The 15,587-nt window shown below is 52.5% G+C and overlaps 1 protein-coding gene across 1 annotated transcript in view; it reads right to left on the reverse strand.

The window, feature by feature from the left end:
- CDH2 (cadherin 2) overlaps positions 1-3,858 on the reverse strand; it is a 192,688-nt gene extending 188,830 nt beyond the window's left edge. The window contains exon 1 of the mRNA XM_036322734.1: positions 3,667-3,858. Within this exon, the coding sequence (XP_036178627.1) occupies positions 3,667-3,726 (60 nt within the window). The 5' untranslated portion in view covers positions 3,727-3,858. The remainder of the gene's footprint in view (positions 1-3,666) is intronic.
- Between the last annotated feature and the right edge of the window lie 11,729 nt (positions 3,859-15,587).

Consider the following 15,587-nt stretch of genomic DNA (forward strand, 5'->3'; position numbering starts at 1 on the left):
CTTTAGAACAGGAACGGAAGTCAGAGTACACTCTGTAAATAAATTCTGAATTTGCAATTGAGGCCTAACAAATTTTTAATATAAACTTTACATTATATTTTAAATATACCTATAAAAATATCTTAGGGTACACAAATTATTATGTCCCAAATCACACCTAGTCAGTCTGCAATGCACTATCTAGGAGTGATAACCACAGGACACAAGATAAGAAAAGTGCAAAGATATGCATAACTATGTCTAATAAGCAGAATAAACTGTGAACACCAACTATTCTCCTTACCTTCTCGAGAACCTGTAACAAAGACACATGAAAATCAAACAAACACGAACACATACATATTTTATACTTCAAATGATGACTGCATTCTAGATTTTCCAAATACTAAAAAAAAAAAATTTATATACGATTCATGTGTTGAATATTAATCTCTTCAAAGTCTCTACCTAAGTCCATGAAAATCACACACGGTTAACGCATCCCTTTTCATATGTCCTCATCCAGGGCTGAAGGCCGGACCCATGTGATAAGACTATGATTCTAGAATATCTATGGACGTCAAGGTGATGTCCTTGATGCATCGGAACACGTACAAGTTATTTAGATTAGAACAGCAGAGCTATGCCATTAAAATGTGAACTAGAAAAACAAAACAGGTTTCTAATCTAACAACTGCTTGGTAGGTAGTGAAAGTAAAATTGATTGTTCCCCCTGATGATAAATCTGTTCATGGATTTGAAAGTCACTTGTATTTTTTAAAAAAGCTTTGGTAAGTGAAGTCTAATGCTCAAATTTTACTTTTTTTTTTTTTTAATATAACGGACATACTAATACCTCAAGTTAAAGTCAAAAAGAGAGAAATTTTAAATACGTAAATCTAGGTAACAGAACAACAAAACTCCCAAAAAACATCTCAAAGTGAAAAAAAAAGTGTTCAGAATAAAAAAGGTACACTTCCGTTAAAAATTAAAGGTATAAAGTCCTTTCTGAATATTCAATTATTCTTATTTAACTGTTCTGAAAAAATAAGGTTGCTCTAGATCTACACTAATGACCGACTCATTCTCTTTTCTAAAACTCTTGGCTCCTTAGTCTGGCCTGGAAAAAAAAAAAGACTGAATAGCAGCTGACTGCAGAGAGAGGCCATTTCACCTTGCAGACCGATCTCTGCTCTTCTGGGGTGTAAAGCGGGCCATCAGCACAAAGTCCTGCCTAATCTCAGTGGTACAGCCCACATGGCGCACACAACCCTAAAACTCATGTCGCAGGGACTGCCCGCTTCCCCTCGCCATGACCTTGCAAATCACTCCCTGCCAGGGCTGGACCTGCACCCACGAATTACAAGGCCAGGCCGCCAACCAACTTGATGACAAAGTTGTAATTCCCCGTTCCCTGGAGGCTCAGACAGGCCAACACAACTCGGTCTAAAAAACTGAAAAGATCAGCATAATACCTGACATTTATAAACAGGACTTTTAAAAAATACTCAAGGAAAAAGGGAGATGACCTGCAAAAGTCACACCTGACTTCAAGGTTTAGTGACCAAAAGAGGAGGTGAAACTGTAGGGGTCCCAGCCCAGTCCCCTGGGATCAGTGGCCAGGGACCTTCTCCTCCAGCCCTGACTTCGCTGCAGGGCATTCAATTAAAACTTACTTTCCGACCAGAAAGTTAGGAGCATGTACCACCTACTGCTGGCTCACACTCTGAGGATATATTATGGTCAAAAATAATACTTCTAGAAATAAGATTTTTTTGATCTGCGGCGTCTCCTTTGTTAAATAACAAAGAGAGAAAATATCTGATGTGCCCGGGATTCATGAGTTTACCCTGCCTTCCCCTTCACTTCAAACACTTGAGGTGGCACTTTCTTCCTCCTTCCCCTTCGGCCTAACCTCTTTAATGAACCCTGTTTTAAAGAAAAAAGCGGCAGCGAAGGGACGGGAGGTGAGAGAGGCAGGGTGTGTGCCTGAGGATAAAGGGCGGCTTTACAACAGGAGGCACTTTTGTTAGCAAGTGACTGGCAGGCCTCCTCCCCCAGTTAAAAGAGATCCCATCCACTCCCCAAAACGGCAGAGGCTAAAAATGTCCAGCGAACAGTCCTGAAACCCCAGGTCCGGAGAGAGGCCAGTGGGGGGAGGGGAGGGGGGGAGAGGGGGGGAGAGAGAGAGAGAGAGAGAGAGAGAGAGAGAGAGAGAGAGAGAGAGCAAAGAACAAAAGCAGAAACCCAAGGAGAAAAGAAAGATGGGACCCGGGCGGTCAGAGACCATGGGAGGGGGAGCCAGCCCGCCGGTGGGAGAGAAGATGGGGGGGGGGGGGGACCGCGCGGCCCTGCAGGCCCAGCCGCTGTGCGCGCACCATGGACAGGGCTCGGCGGCCGCGGCCCGCACCCCTCCAGGGGGCGGTGGGAGGAAGCGCGAGGGCCCGGGCGTCGGCCCGTCCTGCCCGGCGCCCGCAGCCCCCTCCCCGGGCCGCAGCGAGCCGGCCCCGACCCGTGAAAACCACGAGGGGGTGATCCTCACCCTCCTTCCCGGCCCGGCCGCCCCGACAAAGCCACACTCCCGAGCCGCGCGGCACTTTTCGGCGGCCACCGGCGGCCCCCCTGCAGCGGGCGGGGCTCTGGGTCCCTCTGGCGGATCCCCCGACACCCTCGACCGCAGGGAGGGCCGACCCGAGCCTCCGCAGCAGCCGGTCCAGAAACGCACCGCGCGCGGGGACGGGCTCGGACCCCGCCCGGCCCCCACCAAGCGCAGGGGTCGCGGCGGCGCGCGGCGTCTGCTCCCGGGACGGCCGGCCGGTGGCCCGGGCACCCTCCAGCGGACGCGGCGGGGAAGTTGGGCGGGCGGCCGGGCTGGCCCCGGAGCAGGTGCCTCCCGCGGCGGAGAGCCCTCCTCTGCCGACTCCCAGGAAGGCCGGCGGGCACCTCCCGGGGCGCAAAGTGCCAGGCGCCGGCGAAGGCGCCCCCGGGGCGCACGCGGGGCAGGGGCGCGGGCCCGGGAGGGAATCCTCGCCGAGTAACGGGACTTGCCCCGAAGGCGGGACAGGGGCGCGGGCCGGGCGAGGTTCCCAGGCGCTGAGCCGCACGGACTCCCGGAGGCCAAGAGGCGCGGCTGCTCCTCCCGGGGGGACCCACAGCACATGGTGGGCCGAGAGCAGCCGATGGGGAGGCGACTCCGGGCGGGCGAAGACAATAGGGCAGCGGCGCCCGCGGGCACCCGAGGCGCGGGGCCAGGGTGCGGTGGGTGGAGGCAAGTCCCGTAACTCAGACACCCGAGCGAGCACGGCTCCTGCAAACTCGAGACCCATCCCGGCAGAAGCAAACACGCAGCGAAGGGGGCAAGTGGAATCCGAGGGGCCAGAAAGCTGCGGAATCCGAGGGCCACCTTCCCTCGCCCTCCCGCCGCCGGGGCAGACCCCGCGAGCGCGCGCAGCCCCGAAGGAGCCGCGAAGGGGGCCCGCGATCGCCTCTCCGGGACGCGCCGGGAGAGGCGCAGGGACCGGCCGCCCCGACCCCGCACCCGCACCCGCACCCGCCGGAGCCTCGGGTCCGCGCCGCTCCCGGCCGCGCGGGGCCGCACCTTCCTCCCGGGTGCGCAGCCGGCCCGCAGCGGCGCGGGGAACAAAGGACCGGGCCGCCCGCCCCGCCCGCCCGCAGGCCCGCCCGTACCTGGAGCAGGGCCGCCAGCAGCGGCAGCAGGGTCCGCGGCGCTCCCACGATCCGGCACATGGAGGCGGAGAGGGGCCGAGCGAGGAGCCGGAGGCGGCGGCGGCGGCGGCAGCACCGGCGGCGGCGGAGAGAAGGCTCCAGGCAGTGGCCACCCCTTCCCTCTCCTCCCACCCCACCCCCTGCGCGCCGCGCTCCCCGCCAATGGAGAGCGAGCTGGTGACAAATAGCGGGCCGCGCAGTCCGCGGGACTCGCACCAGGAGTCATAAAACAGACCCCGGGACCGGGGCGGGGGCGGGGCGGGGGCGGGGGCGCGGGCGGGCGGGGGCCGGGGGGCGGCGCGAGGGGGTGCGCGGCGGCCGAGGGGGCAGCGGGCGGCTCAGCCGGGCCGAGCGCAGCGGCCGCCGGAGGGATGCAGGCGGCGGGCACCGCGCCGCGGAGGATGCGGAGGGGGAAGTGGAGCAGCGGCTCCGCAGCGCGGTCTCGGGCTCGTGTTTTTGTTTTGTTTGTCGCCTCCGGTCCCCGCTTCTGGGCCGCTCGCCACGACAAAGACGCCGGGGACAGCGCCGCGGGGAGGGCGCTCGGTGCCTCGCGCGCGGCACCCACCACGGCGGCAGTCCCGCCGCCGCCGCCCCGCGGCCCTCTCCTCCCCGGTGCCCGGCGAGCGGGGGGCGGATGGCGCACCGCGCGGAGGGGAAGCCGGGCGCCGGCGTCACCGCTGCCGCCGGGGATCCGTCCCGCGAAGCTGCCGCCGCGGCCGAACCTGCTGCCTGCGCGCCGGCGCCCGCCCGCGGTCCTCGCCCCGCGCCGCTCCCCGCGCGCCCCGCCCCGCCGCCGCCCGCGCACTGCGCTCGGCCTCCGCGAGCGCCCCCCGCGCCCCAACTCGCCGCCGCCGCTCCCGCCGCCCGGTGCGCGGCCGCTCCGCTCGCCGCCGCCGCCGCCCCGCCCCCGCCCCCGCCGCCTCCCGCCCGCGTCGCGGCCAATCGCAGGCCACCGAGCGGCGCGGTAGCTGCCGGATCCGCGGCCGCCGCCCGCCCCGCCCCGCCCCGCCCGCGAGCGCCCCGGTTTTGCTGCAGCCCGCGGGGGGCCGCCGGGGGAGGCCGGGGTGCGCGGCCGCCGCCGGCAGGTGGAGGGGCTGCGGCCAGAACTTGCGCAGGAACTTGATGGGCGCCGGGCCCTCCCGGGACCGCGAGGGGGTCGGTTGGAGAGGGGGGAGGGGCTGGGGGTGCCCAGGGTAGCCGAGCGCACGCTGCTCCTCTTCCCGTTCCGTTGGTCATTCTTTGCAGACCGACTCTTTTTCGGGGCCGGGACGTAGATTATTTTTCTGAGCCGGGCAGACACCGCACCTAGCGGAGCAGGGGAGCCCGTGCTGGCCGTGGCGGTGCGGGGGGCGCTGGCTCCGCTACCAGCCACCTGCGGTGGGCAGGGCGGAGGCGCGGGGCGCTGCAGCCTCCCGCCCGCGGAGGCTTCGAGTCCCCGCTCCGTGTGCGGTTCCCTCTGAGAGGCGGGTGCGTGGTATTTTCTGGGCAGCCTCCCGTTTTATATTTCCACTCTCCGTGGCTCGGTTCCTCTGTCTTAGCAAACAGTTTCAGGGATTTGACCTCCTCCCTGCACCACGCCCAACAACAATGAAAAAAAGGAGAAATCCCCTCTCAGCCAGGACGGCCTGAGCTTGGGATGAACTAAAAGATGACATGAGGGGTGCGGAGTCCGCACCGGCAAAGGATTTGCCTTCCTCTCTAAGGCAGGACCTCGGAGCGGAGCAGGGGTGAGAGACTTTCAGCGTTTAGGTAACAGACTTCCTGGGATAGAGGGGAGGGGGGAGCAGTTATTTGGGTGAGGTAATGATTATTTTTCCCCCAGAACCCCTTTTTTTCAAGTTTTATAGGTAAATAAGAATACCGGTTTTATCTAAGTATTTCAACACTTTGTAGGTTGTTGAACTCCGTTGCAGTTTAGGAACAACTCTCTTGGTTTCTGTGACTGAAACACTGACATGATTTGAATTTGAGTTTCAGGAGGATATCGATCATTTCAGAGCTTGATGAATCTCTAAAAATCAAGTACTAATTTCTTCGACGTAGGTGATGCAGCTTTTAATAATATACTATTACTGGTGAGGCTTTCACATGTTTAATTCCCATGGGGAAGCGTATTCAATTTAATTAAAACATAATATTGCAGGCCATTTCTTAATGAAACTCAAAAAAAAATTTTTTTTCCTGGCTTTTCTTCTCAAAAGAATGAGGAAGGTCATGTTAATTAAATTGAAAGACCAAAGGTTCGGCTTGTTCTTTCTCTTTCTCTTCCTTCTTGGCTAGACATTATTGTCACACTGTTGCTAATCCGCATAAAATTTCTCCTGGCAATGGGATATGTATAAATTCCATTTCCAAGGAGCCATTCATAGTGATAAAACGTCCCCTTACAAAATGGGGGTGATGTTTGTTCACCACAGGGGAGGGTTTATAGGTCCCGTCTTCCTGCTAAGAGCTCAGCTGTGACCCTTGAGGACCTGGGCCTTCCCATCCCCCGCACTCCCAGCATAGCTGCTGCTGATACTCATTGCCACCCTGATCAATGTGAAGGTGGAACAGCTGGCTGCCAGCAGGGGTAACTAGGACTTGTTAGTGTTAGGCCTGGAGCTTTTGAACATCATGCCTATAATACATAAACTCTTATAACTTCAGAATCTGCCTTGGAATGCCCGCCACTCAACTAATTCTCTGGTTCCAATAGGGTGGTGTTTTTTGTTTTTTATCAAATAAGTATGCACCTGCTTTTTTTTTTTGTCCAACTTGCATGCCTCTCCCTCTTGGGTGGTTGTGCATTGCCTTGGAATCTTGCCTGTGTTTAACCTGATCACATGGTCAGCCAGACTTTGCTCACCAGCCTGTTATCAGCAGAAGGGACGGCCTAGTCCAGTGGTCGGCGAACTGCGGCTCGGCAAACCGCGGCTCGTGAGCCACATGCGGCTCTTTGGCCCTTTCAGTGTGGCTCTTCCACAAAATACAGTGGGGCCTTGACTTACGAGTGCCCCGACTAAGGAGTTTTTTGAGATACCAGCTGTCTCTCTGCCGATTTTTTGCATTGAGTTGATAGAGTAGTTTGAGTTAACGAGCTCCTTAACGAGCTCGGTCTCAGAACGAATTAAACTCGTAATTCAAGGCCCCACTATACCAGCTCTTCCACAAAATACCGACTATTGCGCATGGGCCATGAAGTTTCAATCGCTCTGTACGTGCGCTCCCGAACATGGTATTTTGTGGAAGAGCCACACTGAAGGGGCCAAAGAGCCGCATGTGGCTCGCAAGCCGTGGTTTGTCAACCACGGGCCTAATCTAAAGTCATATCGGTGGAGCCTGGGTGCGTTCATCTGATGCTAATGAAGTAGATTTGGTGCTGACCTGGGCACCCGATGCGTTTACCTCCCTGGCACCACACTCCGGGTCACCCCATGAGGCCCTTCATTTCTCTGGGCAGAAGGTGAGCACACGCAGGGTTCAGCCTCTGCTCAGAGCACCCCCAGCCTGAAGAGGAGCGTCTCATCAGCCCGCAGAGCGCCAGGGCTGGGCAGTGGCCCAGAGAAACAGGCAGGTGGAGGGAGGAGCCGGGAAGACAGCAAAACGATAGGCACTGAGGCTGGACGCACCCTCTGAACTCAGTCTCATTCCTGGCTTTCTGAGCTGCGGGCCGCTGCTGATTGAGGACTTGAGCTCAGCACATAAACATGTGCGCCAAGCACCGTGGGCAGCCTGAGTGAGGGACGTCTCCTGCACACACGGCCGATTTCCTGTGTGGGTCATGGCATGGCGATTCCTTCCTACACGCGTTTCCAAGTAAAGTCAGGATAACTTCCTGTTGTGGTGAATTTTCTGGAACGAGAGATGCTAACTGTGCAAACACATCAGATGAGTGTTTGCATAAAAGGGTCCTCACTTGGGAAGCAAGTCTGTCTGGAGCAGAACCACGCCCCCCCACCCTCCCCCCCACCCCCCAGGGCCCAACACACAGCTCCCAGGCAGGGACCTCACTTGTCTCCGCTCTGACACCAACCTACTAGTAAGTAAGTGTCCTTCCCAAATGTTGAAGGAAGCCCCTCTCCCACTCTGCCTCCTTCTCTCCCAACCTCCAGGACAAGCTAGGAGGCCCGTCTTCCCTTAGGGAGTGTCCCCCATGTTGTAAGTGTTGCCCCGTTAGCTTTGCTGTATTAAACCTCAGGGTCCCTGGGCAATGCACCTTTCACAGAGGGAGGAAATTTTCTAAGTGAAACTTAAAGATGGCCTATCCCGTGGTCGGCAAACTGCGGCTCACGAGCCACATGCGGCTCTTTGGCCCCGTGAGCATGGCTCTTCCTAAGCCTTAGGAGCGCCCTAATTAAGTTAATAACAATGTACCTACCTATGTAGTTTAAGTTTAAAAAATTTGGCTCTCGAAAGAGATTTCAATCGCTGTCCTGTTGGTATTTGGCTCTGCGGACTAAGGAGTTTGCCGACCACTGGCCTATGCAACTCCATCCTTTAATGACAGCACTGTGACTTAAAGAGGTATGCAGGGCTACCAGCGGGCAAGTTGGGGCCCCCAAGGCTCTCTGCCTCGGCTCTACCTGTCTCTTTAAGTGAGTCTAGACTCAGTCCCTTGTACCTTGACATCATTCAACTACAGTTGACTCGAACAACCCAAGTTGCAACCGCATAGGTGTTCTTACGCATGGACTTCTCCAATAAATGCAGTCAGGTGGTCCTTCCTGTCCACGGTCTGTGCATCTGTGAATCCAACCGGCTGCGGGTTGGAAACAATACGTTTGCATTCCAAAGCACACCTCCCCAACCGGGGATTCCCTGCGGGGTGGAAAGACCATTTGGGTCTGTGGTCTGCAGGGGTCACGCCCCTGACCCCTGTCTATGCACTGAGAGAGAGATTTGAGAGAAAGGAAAAGAACATTTAATGACGAGGATTTGCCCACTGTTTCTCTCAGGCATTCTGTTCTTCAAAGGACAGTACAGTACATCCCCCCCTTATCTTTCGGGAATACTATGCAAGACCCCCAGGACTGAAAACTCAGTACCAAGCCCTATATGTTTTTCCTATACACACATACGTGCGGTAAAGTGAGGTTTATAACTTAGGTACAGTAAGAGGTTAACAGTAACTAATAATAAGCTAGAGCAGTTATAACGATTTACTGTAAGAAAAGTTATATGCGTGTGGCCCCTCTCTCTCTGATAACCCATCTAGCTAATGCCCATGTACAGCCCCAATATGCTCAGAAGTCAGGTCTCAGGCAGGATGGGGGGGGGGGGGGGCTTAAGATTTCATCACGCTCCTCAGTGCCGGTCACAATTTAAATGCATAAATCGTTTATTTCTGGAATTTTCCAATTAATATTTCCGGGCCACGGTTGACCACAGGTCACTGAACATAAGCTGACGGGGGCGACTGCATGCGTGTGAGATTGGAGACGGAGCTGGACGCGGTCCTCACGTGCCTTCCTCAGCGTGAGCACCTCGCCATGCCCAGGGTGAGTCTGGCATTTCAAGACCCGTCTCTTCGGTCCAAGCTGCTGGTAGACACAAGCCAGCCAGCCTCTGGTTCTCCGCCAGAGAAGCCGTGGCCAGTCCCAGCGCGGGGAGGAAAACCGGGCCTTTTCAAATCCACTCTTGTTTGGAGATGTTATTCACCTTTTCCTTTCCTTTCCTTCTAGTGTTTGAAAAATCAAACTCAACGTTTTCATGGGAAATATAATTAACTTGAAGTACATGTGGTCAAGTATGAATCAAGTGTGTTTCTGGACGTTTCTAATGGTCTTTTTTCTTGTCTTCAGAATATTGTGGGAAATGTGCCAGTGTTGCTTAAGAGAGCATGATGGACACAGCAGACTACAGAAGGGACTCGGCACTTTATTTCTTTTCTTTTCTTTTTTTTTTTTTAATTAAATCTTTATTGTTCAGATTATTACATTTGTTCCTCTTTTTCCCCCCCATAACTCCCCTCCTCCCAGTTCCCGCCCCACCCTCCGCCCTCACTCCCCACCCACTGTCCTCATCCATAGGTGCACGATTTTTTGTCCAGTCTCTTCCCGCATCTCCCACACCCCTTTCCCCCCCAAGAATAGTCAGTCCATTCCCTTTCTATGTCTCTGATTCTATTATGATCACCAGATTATTTATTCACTTGATTCTTAGATTCACTTGTTGACAGCTGCATGTTTGTTGTTCATAATTTGTATCTTTACCTTTTTCTTCCTCTTCCTCTTCTTAAAGGATACCTTTCAGCATTTCATATAATGCTGGTTTGGTGGTGATGAACTCCTTTAGCTTTTCCTTATCTGTGAAGCTCTTTTTCTGACCTTCAATTCTGAATGATAGCTTTGCTGGATAAAGTAATCTTGGTTGTAGGTTCTTGGTAATCATCACTTTGAATATTTCTTGCCATTCCCTTCTGGCCTGCAAAGTTTCTGTTGAGAAATCAGCTGACAGTCGTATGGGTATTCCCTTGTAGGTAACTGAGTTTCTTTCTCTTGCTGCTTTTAAGATTCTCTCTTTGTCTTTTGCTCTTGGTATTTTAATGATGATGTGTCTTGGTGTGGTCCTCTTTGGGTTCCTTTTGTTTGGGGTTCTCTGCGCTTCCTGGATTTGTAAGTCTATTTCTTTCACCAGGTGGGGGAAGTTTTCTGTCATTATTTCTTCAAATAGGTTTTCAATATCTTGCTCTCTCTCATCTTCTGGCACCCCTATAATTCTGATGTTGGTATGCTTGAAGCTGTCCCAGAGGCTCCTTACACTATCTTCGTATTTTCGGATTTTTTTTTCATTTTGCTTTTCCAGTTGGGTGTTTTTTGCTTCTTCGCATTTCGAATCTTTGACTTGATTCTTGCGCTCCTCTGGTCTGCTGTTGGGAGTCTGTATAATATTCGTTATTTCAGTCAGTGTATGCTTAATTTCTAGTTGGTTCTTTATCACAATATCGAGGGTCTCATTAGATTTCTTGAGGATCTCACTACATTTATCAGCGGTCTCACCAGTCTTTTCGAGGGCCTTACTAAGTTTATCGGCAGCTTCTAGACAGTTCTTGAGAGACCTTAAAAGTGTGGTTTTGAGCTCTATATCTTCCATTTCTGACATTTGCGTCCTGTTTCTTTGTCTCCGCATTTTTTTATCTTTTCTTGGTGCACCCCCTAGTGGTCTTTGTGTGCAGTCTTGTTGTAGTTAAGCCTTGATTGTTGTCGGCAATACCGGGGGTGATTTGACCTCCAGGCTAACTGTCTATGAGAGTCAGCTGTGTCTGCAGTGGGAGAGTTTCTGTGCTGGATCTCTAGGGCGGTGCTAATCTAGCATTTGCCTGAGGCTATCCGGCAAATGGCTCTGCGCAGGGCTTGGGCGGGGCGGGTCCCTGGGGGATCTACAGGGCGGGTGGAGTGAGCAGTTATGGCTGCTCTCAGTTCCATTCCTAGGGGTTCTGCCTCACAGAGTCCCAGCAACCGCTGCAAACCTCGGAGAGAAAGCTGCCTTCGAGTTCCGACCGAAGCCAGACAGTCCCGTTTCTCCCGTTTGAGTCTGGGACCCTAGAGACTCGCCCGGATCTGGAGCTCAGAGTCTGAAACTCCCTCCCAATTGAAAACAACAACCGCGCCCTCTGCTGCCAGCCCGCTCTGCATGCACTCCACACCTTAGTATTTCACTTCAGCACTGCGCCTCCTCTGAGTCTGGGTATGATATTCTCTTTCCTCCTAGTTGTAGAATTTCCACTCAGCCAGCCTTCCTGTGGTTCTGGATGATGTCCGTTCCATCTTTTAGTTGTTTTTTTGATTGGTTGTTCGAGGCAGCAATCTCCGGTGTTAACCTATGCCGCCATCTTGGTTTCTCCTCGGCACTTTATTTCTATGTGTGTTAAGTACTAGAGGCCCGATGCATGAAATGTGTGCAAGGGGCTCCGCCCGCACCCTGCCTGCCGCTGCAGCAGCAGCTTCATCTGGAAGGTCATCCGGAAGGACATCTGGTGTAGTTAGGATATTACACTTTTATTATTATAGATGCTTATTTCCATTGAGGATTTGGAGCAAAATACGCAGGGTGGTAATGCTGAGTAAATAATTTACAGACTGACACAAGTAATAATAAATTGGTGGCTTTAGAAGATGCATGAAAACAAATCTGAGAAAAGTATTCATTGGAAACAAGCAATTCCGTTTCAATGCTTGAACTCACACAGGAAAAGATCACTTTTGGAATTCTTCATGAATCATAGCATGGCATGGCTATAGCTCCTCTTGCTGAGAGTCTTTCTCCCGTGAACCGTTGCCCAAACCACGTGTGAGTGTGTGTTCCCAGAGGCCAGTTTTCAGCCTTGATTTCATGAGTCCAGCTCCAAGACCAGCTGCGCCAGAGAAAGTAAGAAGCCTATGAGATTCCGGAAGTCTCCCTTCTGCGCCGGCGCATGTCCGTTTAGAGGGTGACAGCACTTTGGATGACTTAAAAGTCAGAAGGCCTGTTTCTCAAGATAAATGTATCTTCAGAAAGTAAAGCAAATCATACCACAGCCTTTGGTCATGTTCGGTTGTGCCAAACTTTTACCTGCATGTCCTTTTAAAGCAGAGATCGTCCAGCCAGCGTGACTCAGTGATTGAGCGATGACCTACAAACCAGGAGGTCAAGGTCGATTCCTGGTCAGGGCGCATGCCGGGGTTGCAGGCTCCATTCCAGTAGGAGGCGAGCAGGAGGCAGCTGATCAATGACTCTCTCTCGTCATTGATGTTTCTATCTCTCTCTCCCTTCCTCTCTGAAATCAATAAAAATATGTTTTAACATAAAATAAAAGCAAAGACCTGCCTTCTGGATAGTTCTGAAATACAAAGGTCAGTATTTGGAGGAGAGTAAAACGGGTGTAGTAGCCGAACCAATACGGCCTGCGCCCTTTCCTCCAGTAGAACTTGAGGTCGTTGATGAGGTATTTCTCAGCCTCAGGAAACCAGCGCTCCCTGCCCAGCTCTGTGGCGCCTGAATAATCTTAAACACGCCACATAATTTCTTTACATGTTTTCTCACAATAGAACAGAATTAATTCCACTTTCCTCACAGGAATGCTAAGATGACTAAGAAGATAATGTGGGTGAAGCCTAGCCCATTCTTTAGAGAGAAATTTGAGAGGAATATATGGAATGCTTTAAGGCTGTGGGTTCAGTTCTCACAAGAGGCATCACTAGTTGGCTCCTAAAATTAAGTCACATTTCAATGTTGTGGCACAACCAGAAAAGCCACCCAGTGTCATTACGTTTTCTCCTGGTTTTTTTTTTATTTTTATTTTTTTTCACTTCTACACAAATTTTTTGAAGTAAATAAGACTCACAAGTAGTCTTTTTAATTTTTTTTAAAATTAATTTTAGAAAGAGCAAGGGAGGGAGAGAGAGAGAGAGAGAAACTTGTTGTTCCACTGATACATTCATTGGTTGCTTCTTGTATGTGCCCTGACCAGAGATTGAACCCACAACCTTGGCGCATCAGGATGAAACTCTAAGCAACGGAGGTATCCAGCCAGGGCCTAGCCACAATATTTTAAAATAATGTATTTATCTTCCCATTAAGAGGCAGCACCTGCTTATGCCTAGATGTCTGAGAGAATGATGTCCAGTTGAATGGCTGCCATAAGTGCCAGCATTATTTATAAATCGCCCGTGGATATACCCTTATGTTGCAGTGCTCTCTGGATGACATAGCCCGTGTTCCTGTCCAACAGTGAATGTATAAAAGGCAACGCGAGACCCATTTAGTGCAGACTCTGCGAGGCGGCCCCTCGATTCACTCTTCACATGGCTCCTGAGAGCTGCGTGGCGACCACAGTAGGCGTTAGCTCTGGGAGGCCTATTTTTTGAGTCACCCTTGAGAAAGGTTGGCAGGAGATGAGAATAGTCTCACCTCTGAAGTTGTTCTGGCAGCCAATAATGAACATGGATTTGCGTTCTAAAATTAAGCTGTGCAAGCCATCTGAAATTTCCACCTCTGTGGCTCGCGGGACAAAGGGGCCTCCCATTGAGGAGCGAGAACTCTAGGGAGTCTGGTCATGAGGACGATGAGGGAGGGGACGGGCAGAGGGAGGGACAGACGAACACAACTGGACACCAGGCGAAGGGAGGGACTAACGCACCTGAGGTGTGTGCTCCCTGGAGAGAGAAGGGACTCCTGATGTAGATAGTGGATTATGGCCAGACTACAGGATGGGGGCAAGGTCATACTCCTAGTAATCCTATATAATAAAAGCCTAATAGGCAAATTGACTGAACGGCTGGTTGCTGTGACACACACTGACCACCAGGGGGCAGACACTCAACGCAGGTGCTGCCCCCAGCCCACAGGCCCCAGGCCGGCCAAGGTGGGTGCCAGCGGGAGTCCCCCCACCCCCCTGATTGCCATGGCGGTCGCCCTGCAGATTGGCCCTGATCGCCAGCCAGGCTAGGGACCCTACCCATGCATGAATTCCGTGCCTCGGGCCTCTAGTTGCTCCATAAGTATCTGCTCAGTGTCAGGAGTGAGTCATGCCAGGAAAAACCTCACAGAAATAAACAGGACGTGGAATTTGGACCAGACCGTGGGGACGACAGCCTCTCCGCCTCCAGGACAGATAGGAAGGTTCGCCCAGCAAGGCCACTGATAAGTGGGGGTCCAGCGAGGGCAGTGCAGTCTGTCCCCTCCCGGATGCTCGTGCATCTTGTGAGGAGAGCAAGTTGTGGCTGACAGGGAGGAAGTCTCCCTCTGAGGCGCCTGCTGGTGGGGGGTGTGCTGTGATCCTCAGTTCTCGAAATGTTTCCTCAACTAATGTGAAACACCTGCTTGTACCTCAAAATTCCCTTCTTCAATTACTTTTGTGAAGGTGAAAATGATGTAAAAACGGTTCTTTCTAGTTCATAGCCTTTTTTTTTAAGTCAAAAATAGGTACTATCCATATGTTAATGAGAGTCTATGCTTTAGCTGATAGATGCATCTGCTGATTTCTTTATTCTGTATTTTTTTTCTCATTTTCCGAACTCCTGTGTTTTGTGGGGGGTTTTGGATGTAGAACTTCCCAGATTGATTAGTACTTTTCTTATCCTTCTCATTCACCCCCCTTCTTTCTCGCTCTCTTTTAAGTACATTTTTTGAGAAATTTCTTTAGCTTCAGTGTCCAGCCTTTCTGGTGATCATTTGGCCTTTTTTTTTCCTTCTTTTTTCTTTTTCTTTTTCAAGAGCTTTTGGTTGTTCTTTGCTGGTTTCTTTTGCAGAAACTTGCTCATTTCATGGAGGTGAGACTTTCTCTTCTCTCGTTATATATAAACTAGCCTTCTAAGAGTGCTGCCACCGATCTTTGGATTCCCCTCTTAGCTTGTTCTTTTAGAGGCTGAGATGGGAGACGGTTGCCCCTGCCCACAGTGGTACTTGGACTGGGGTGGCGAACAGGTACAGTGAGCTCTGTAGAGCCAAGTGTCTGATGGGAGGCCCCCTCCTTCAAGGTCTGCAGAAATGCAGAGTGATTGCTCCGCCCCTTCCCCGGAGACTAAACAGAGACCCCACAAATAACAAACCCAGTTTTAGTCATCAGTCCTAATTGCTCATCGTAACCTCCCTAATACAACCAACAGGGGGAGCCCTACACCAAGTTAAAGGAGTCCCTAAGCACCCAACAAAAGTAATGGGGAGGGGGGGTCCCTGGGATCATCACCCACAAACTTACCCTCCAGTAGACATCTCCAAAACCAAACCAAACCAAACCAAGAGGGTGTCTTGACCTCCGGGTTCCTCCTGCTGCAAACAGAAGCCCCGGAGGTCCACAGGGACAGCATGGAGCCCTTTCAGTTCCTGCCTCCAGACCACTGGGCAGCGGTGGGGCGGGGCCTAGGGACCCACCTGGGCTCAGGCTGGCGAATCCACCTTGAGCATCAGAAATTGTTCCCGGC

This window comes from Myotis myotis, unplaced genomic scaffold, assembly GCF_014108235.1.
Source record: "Myotis myotis isolate mMyoMyo1 unplaced genomic scaffold, mMyoMyo1.p scaffold_m19_p_9, whole genome shotgun sequence".
In the NCBI taxonomy this organism is placed as follows: Eukaryota; Metazoa; Chordata; class Mammalia; order Chiroptera; family Vespertilionidae; genus Myotis; species Myotis myotis.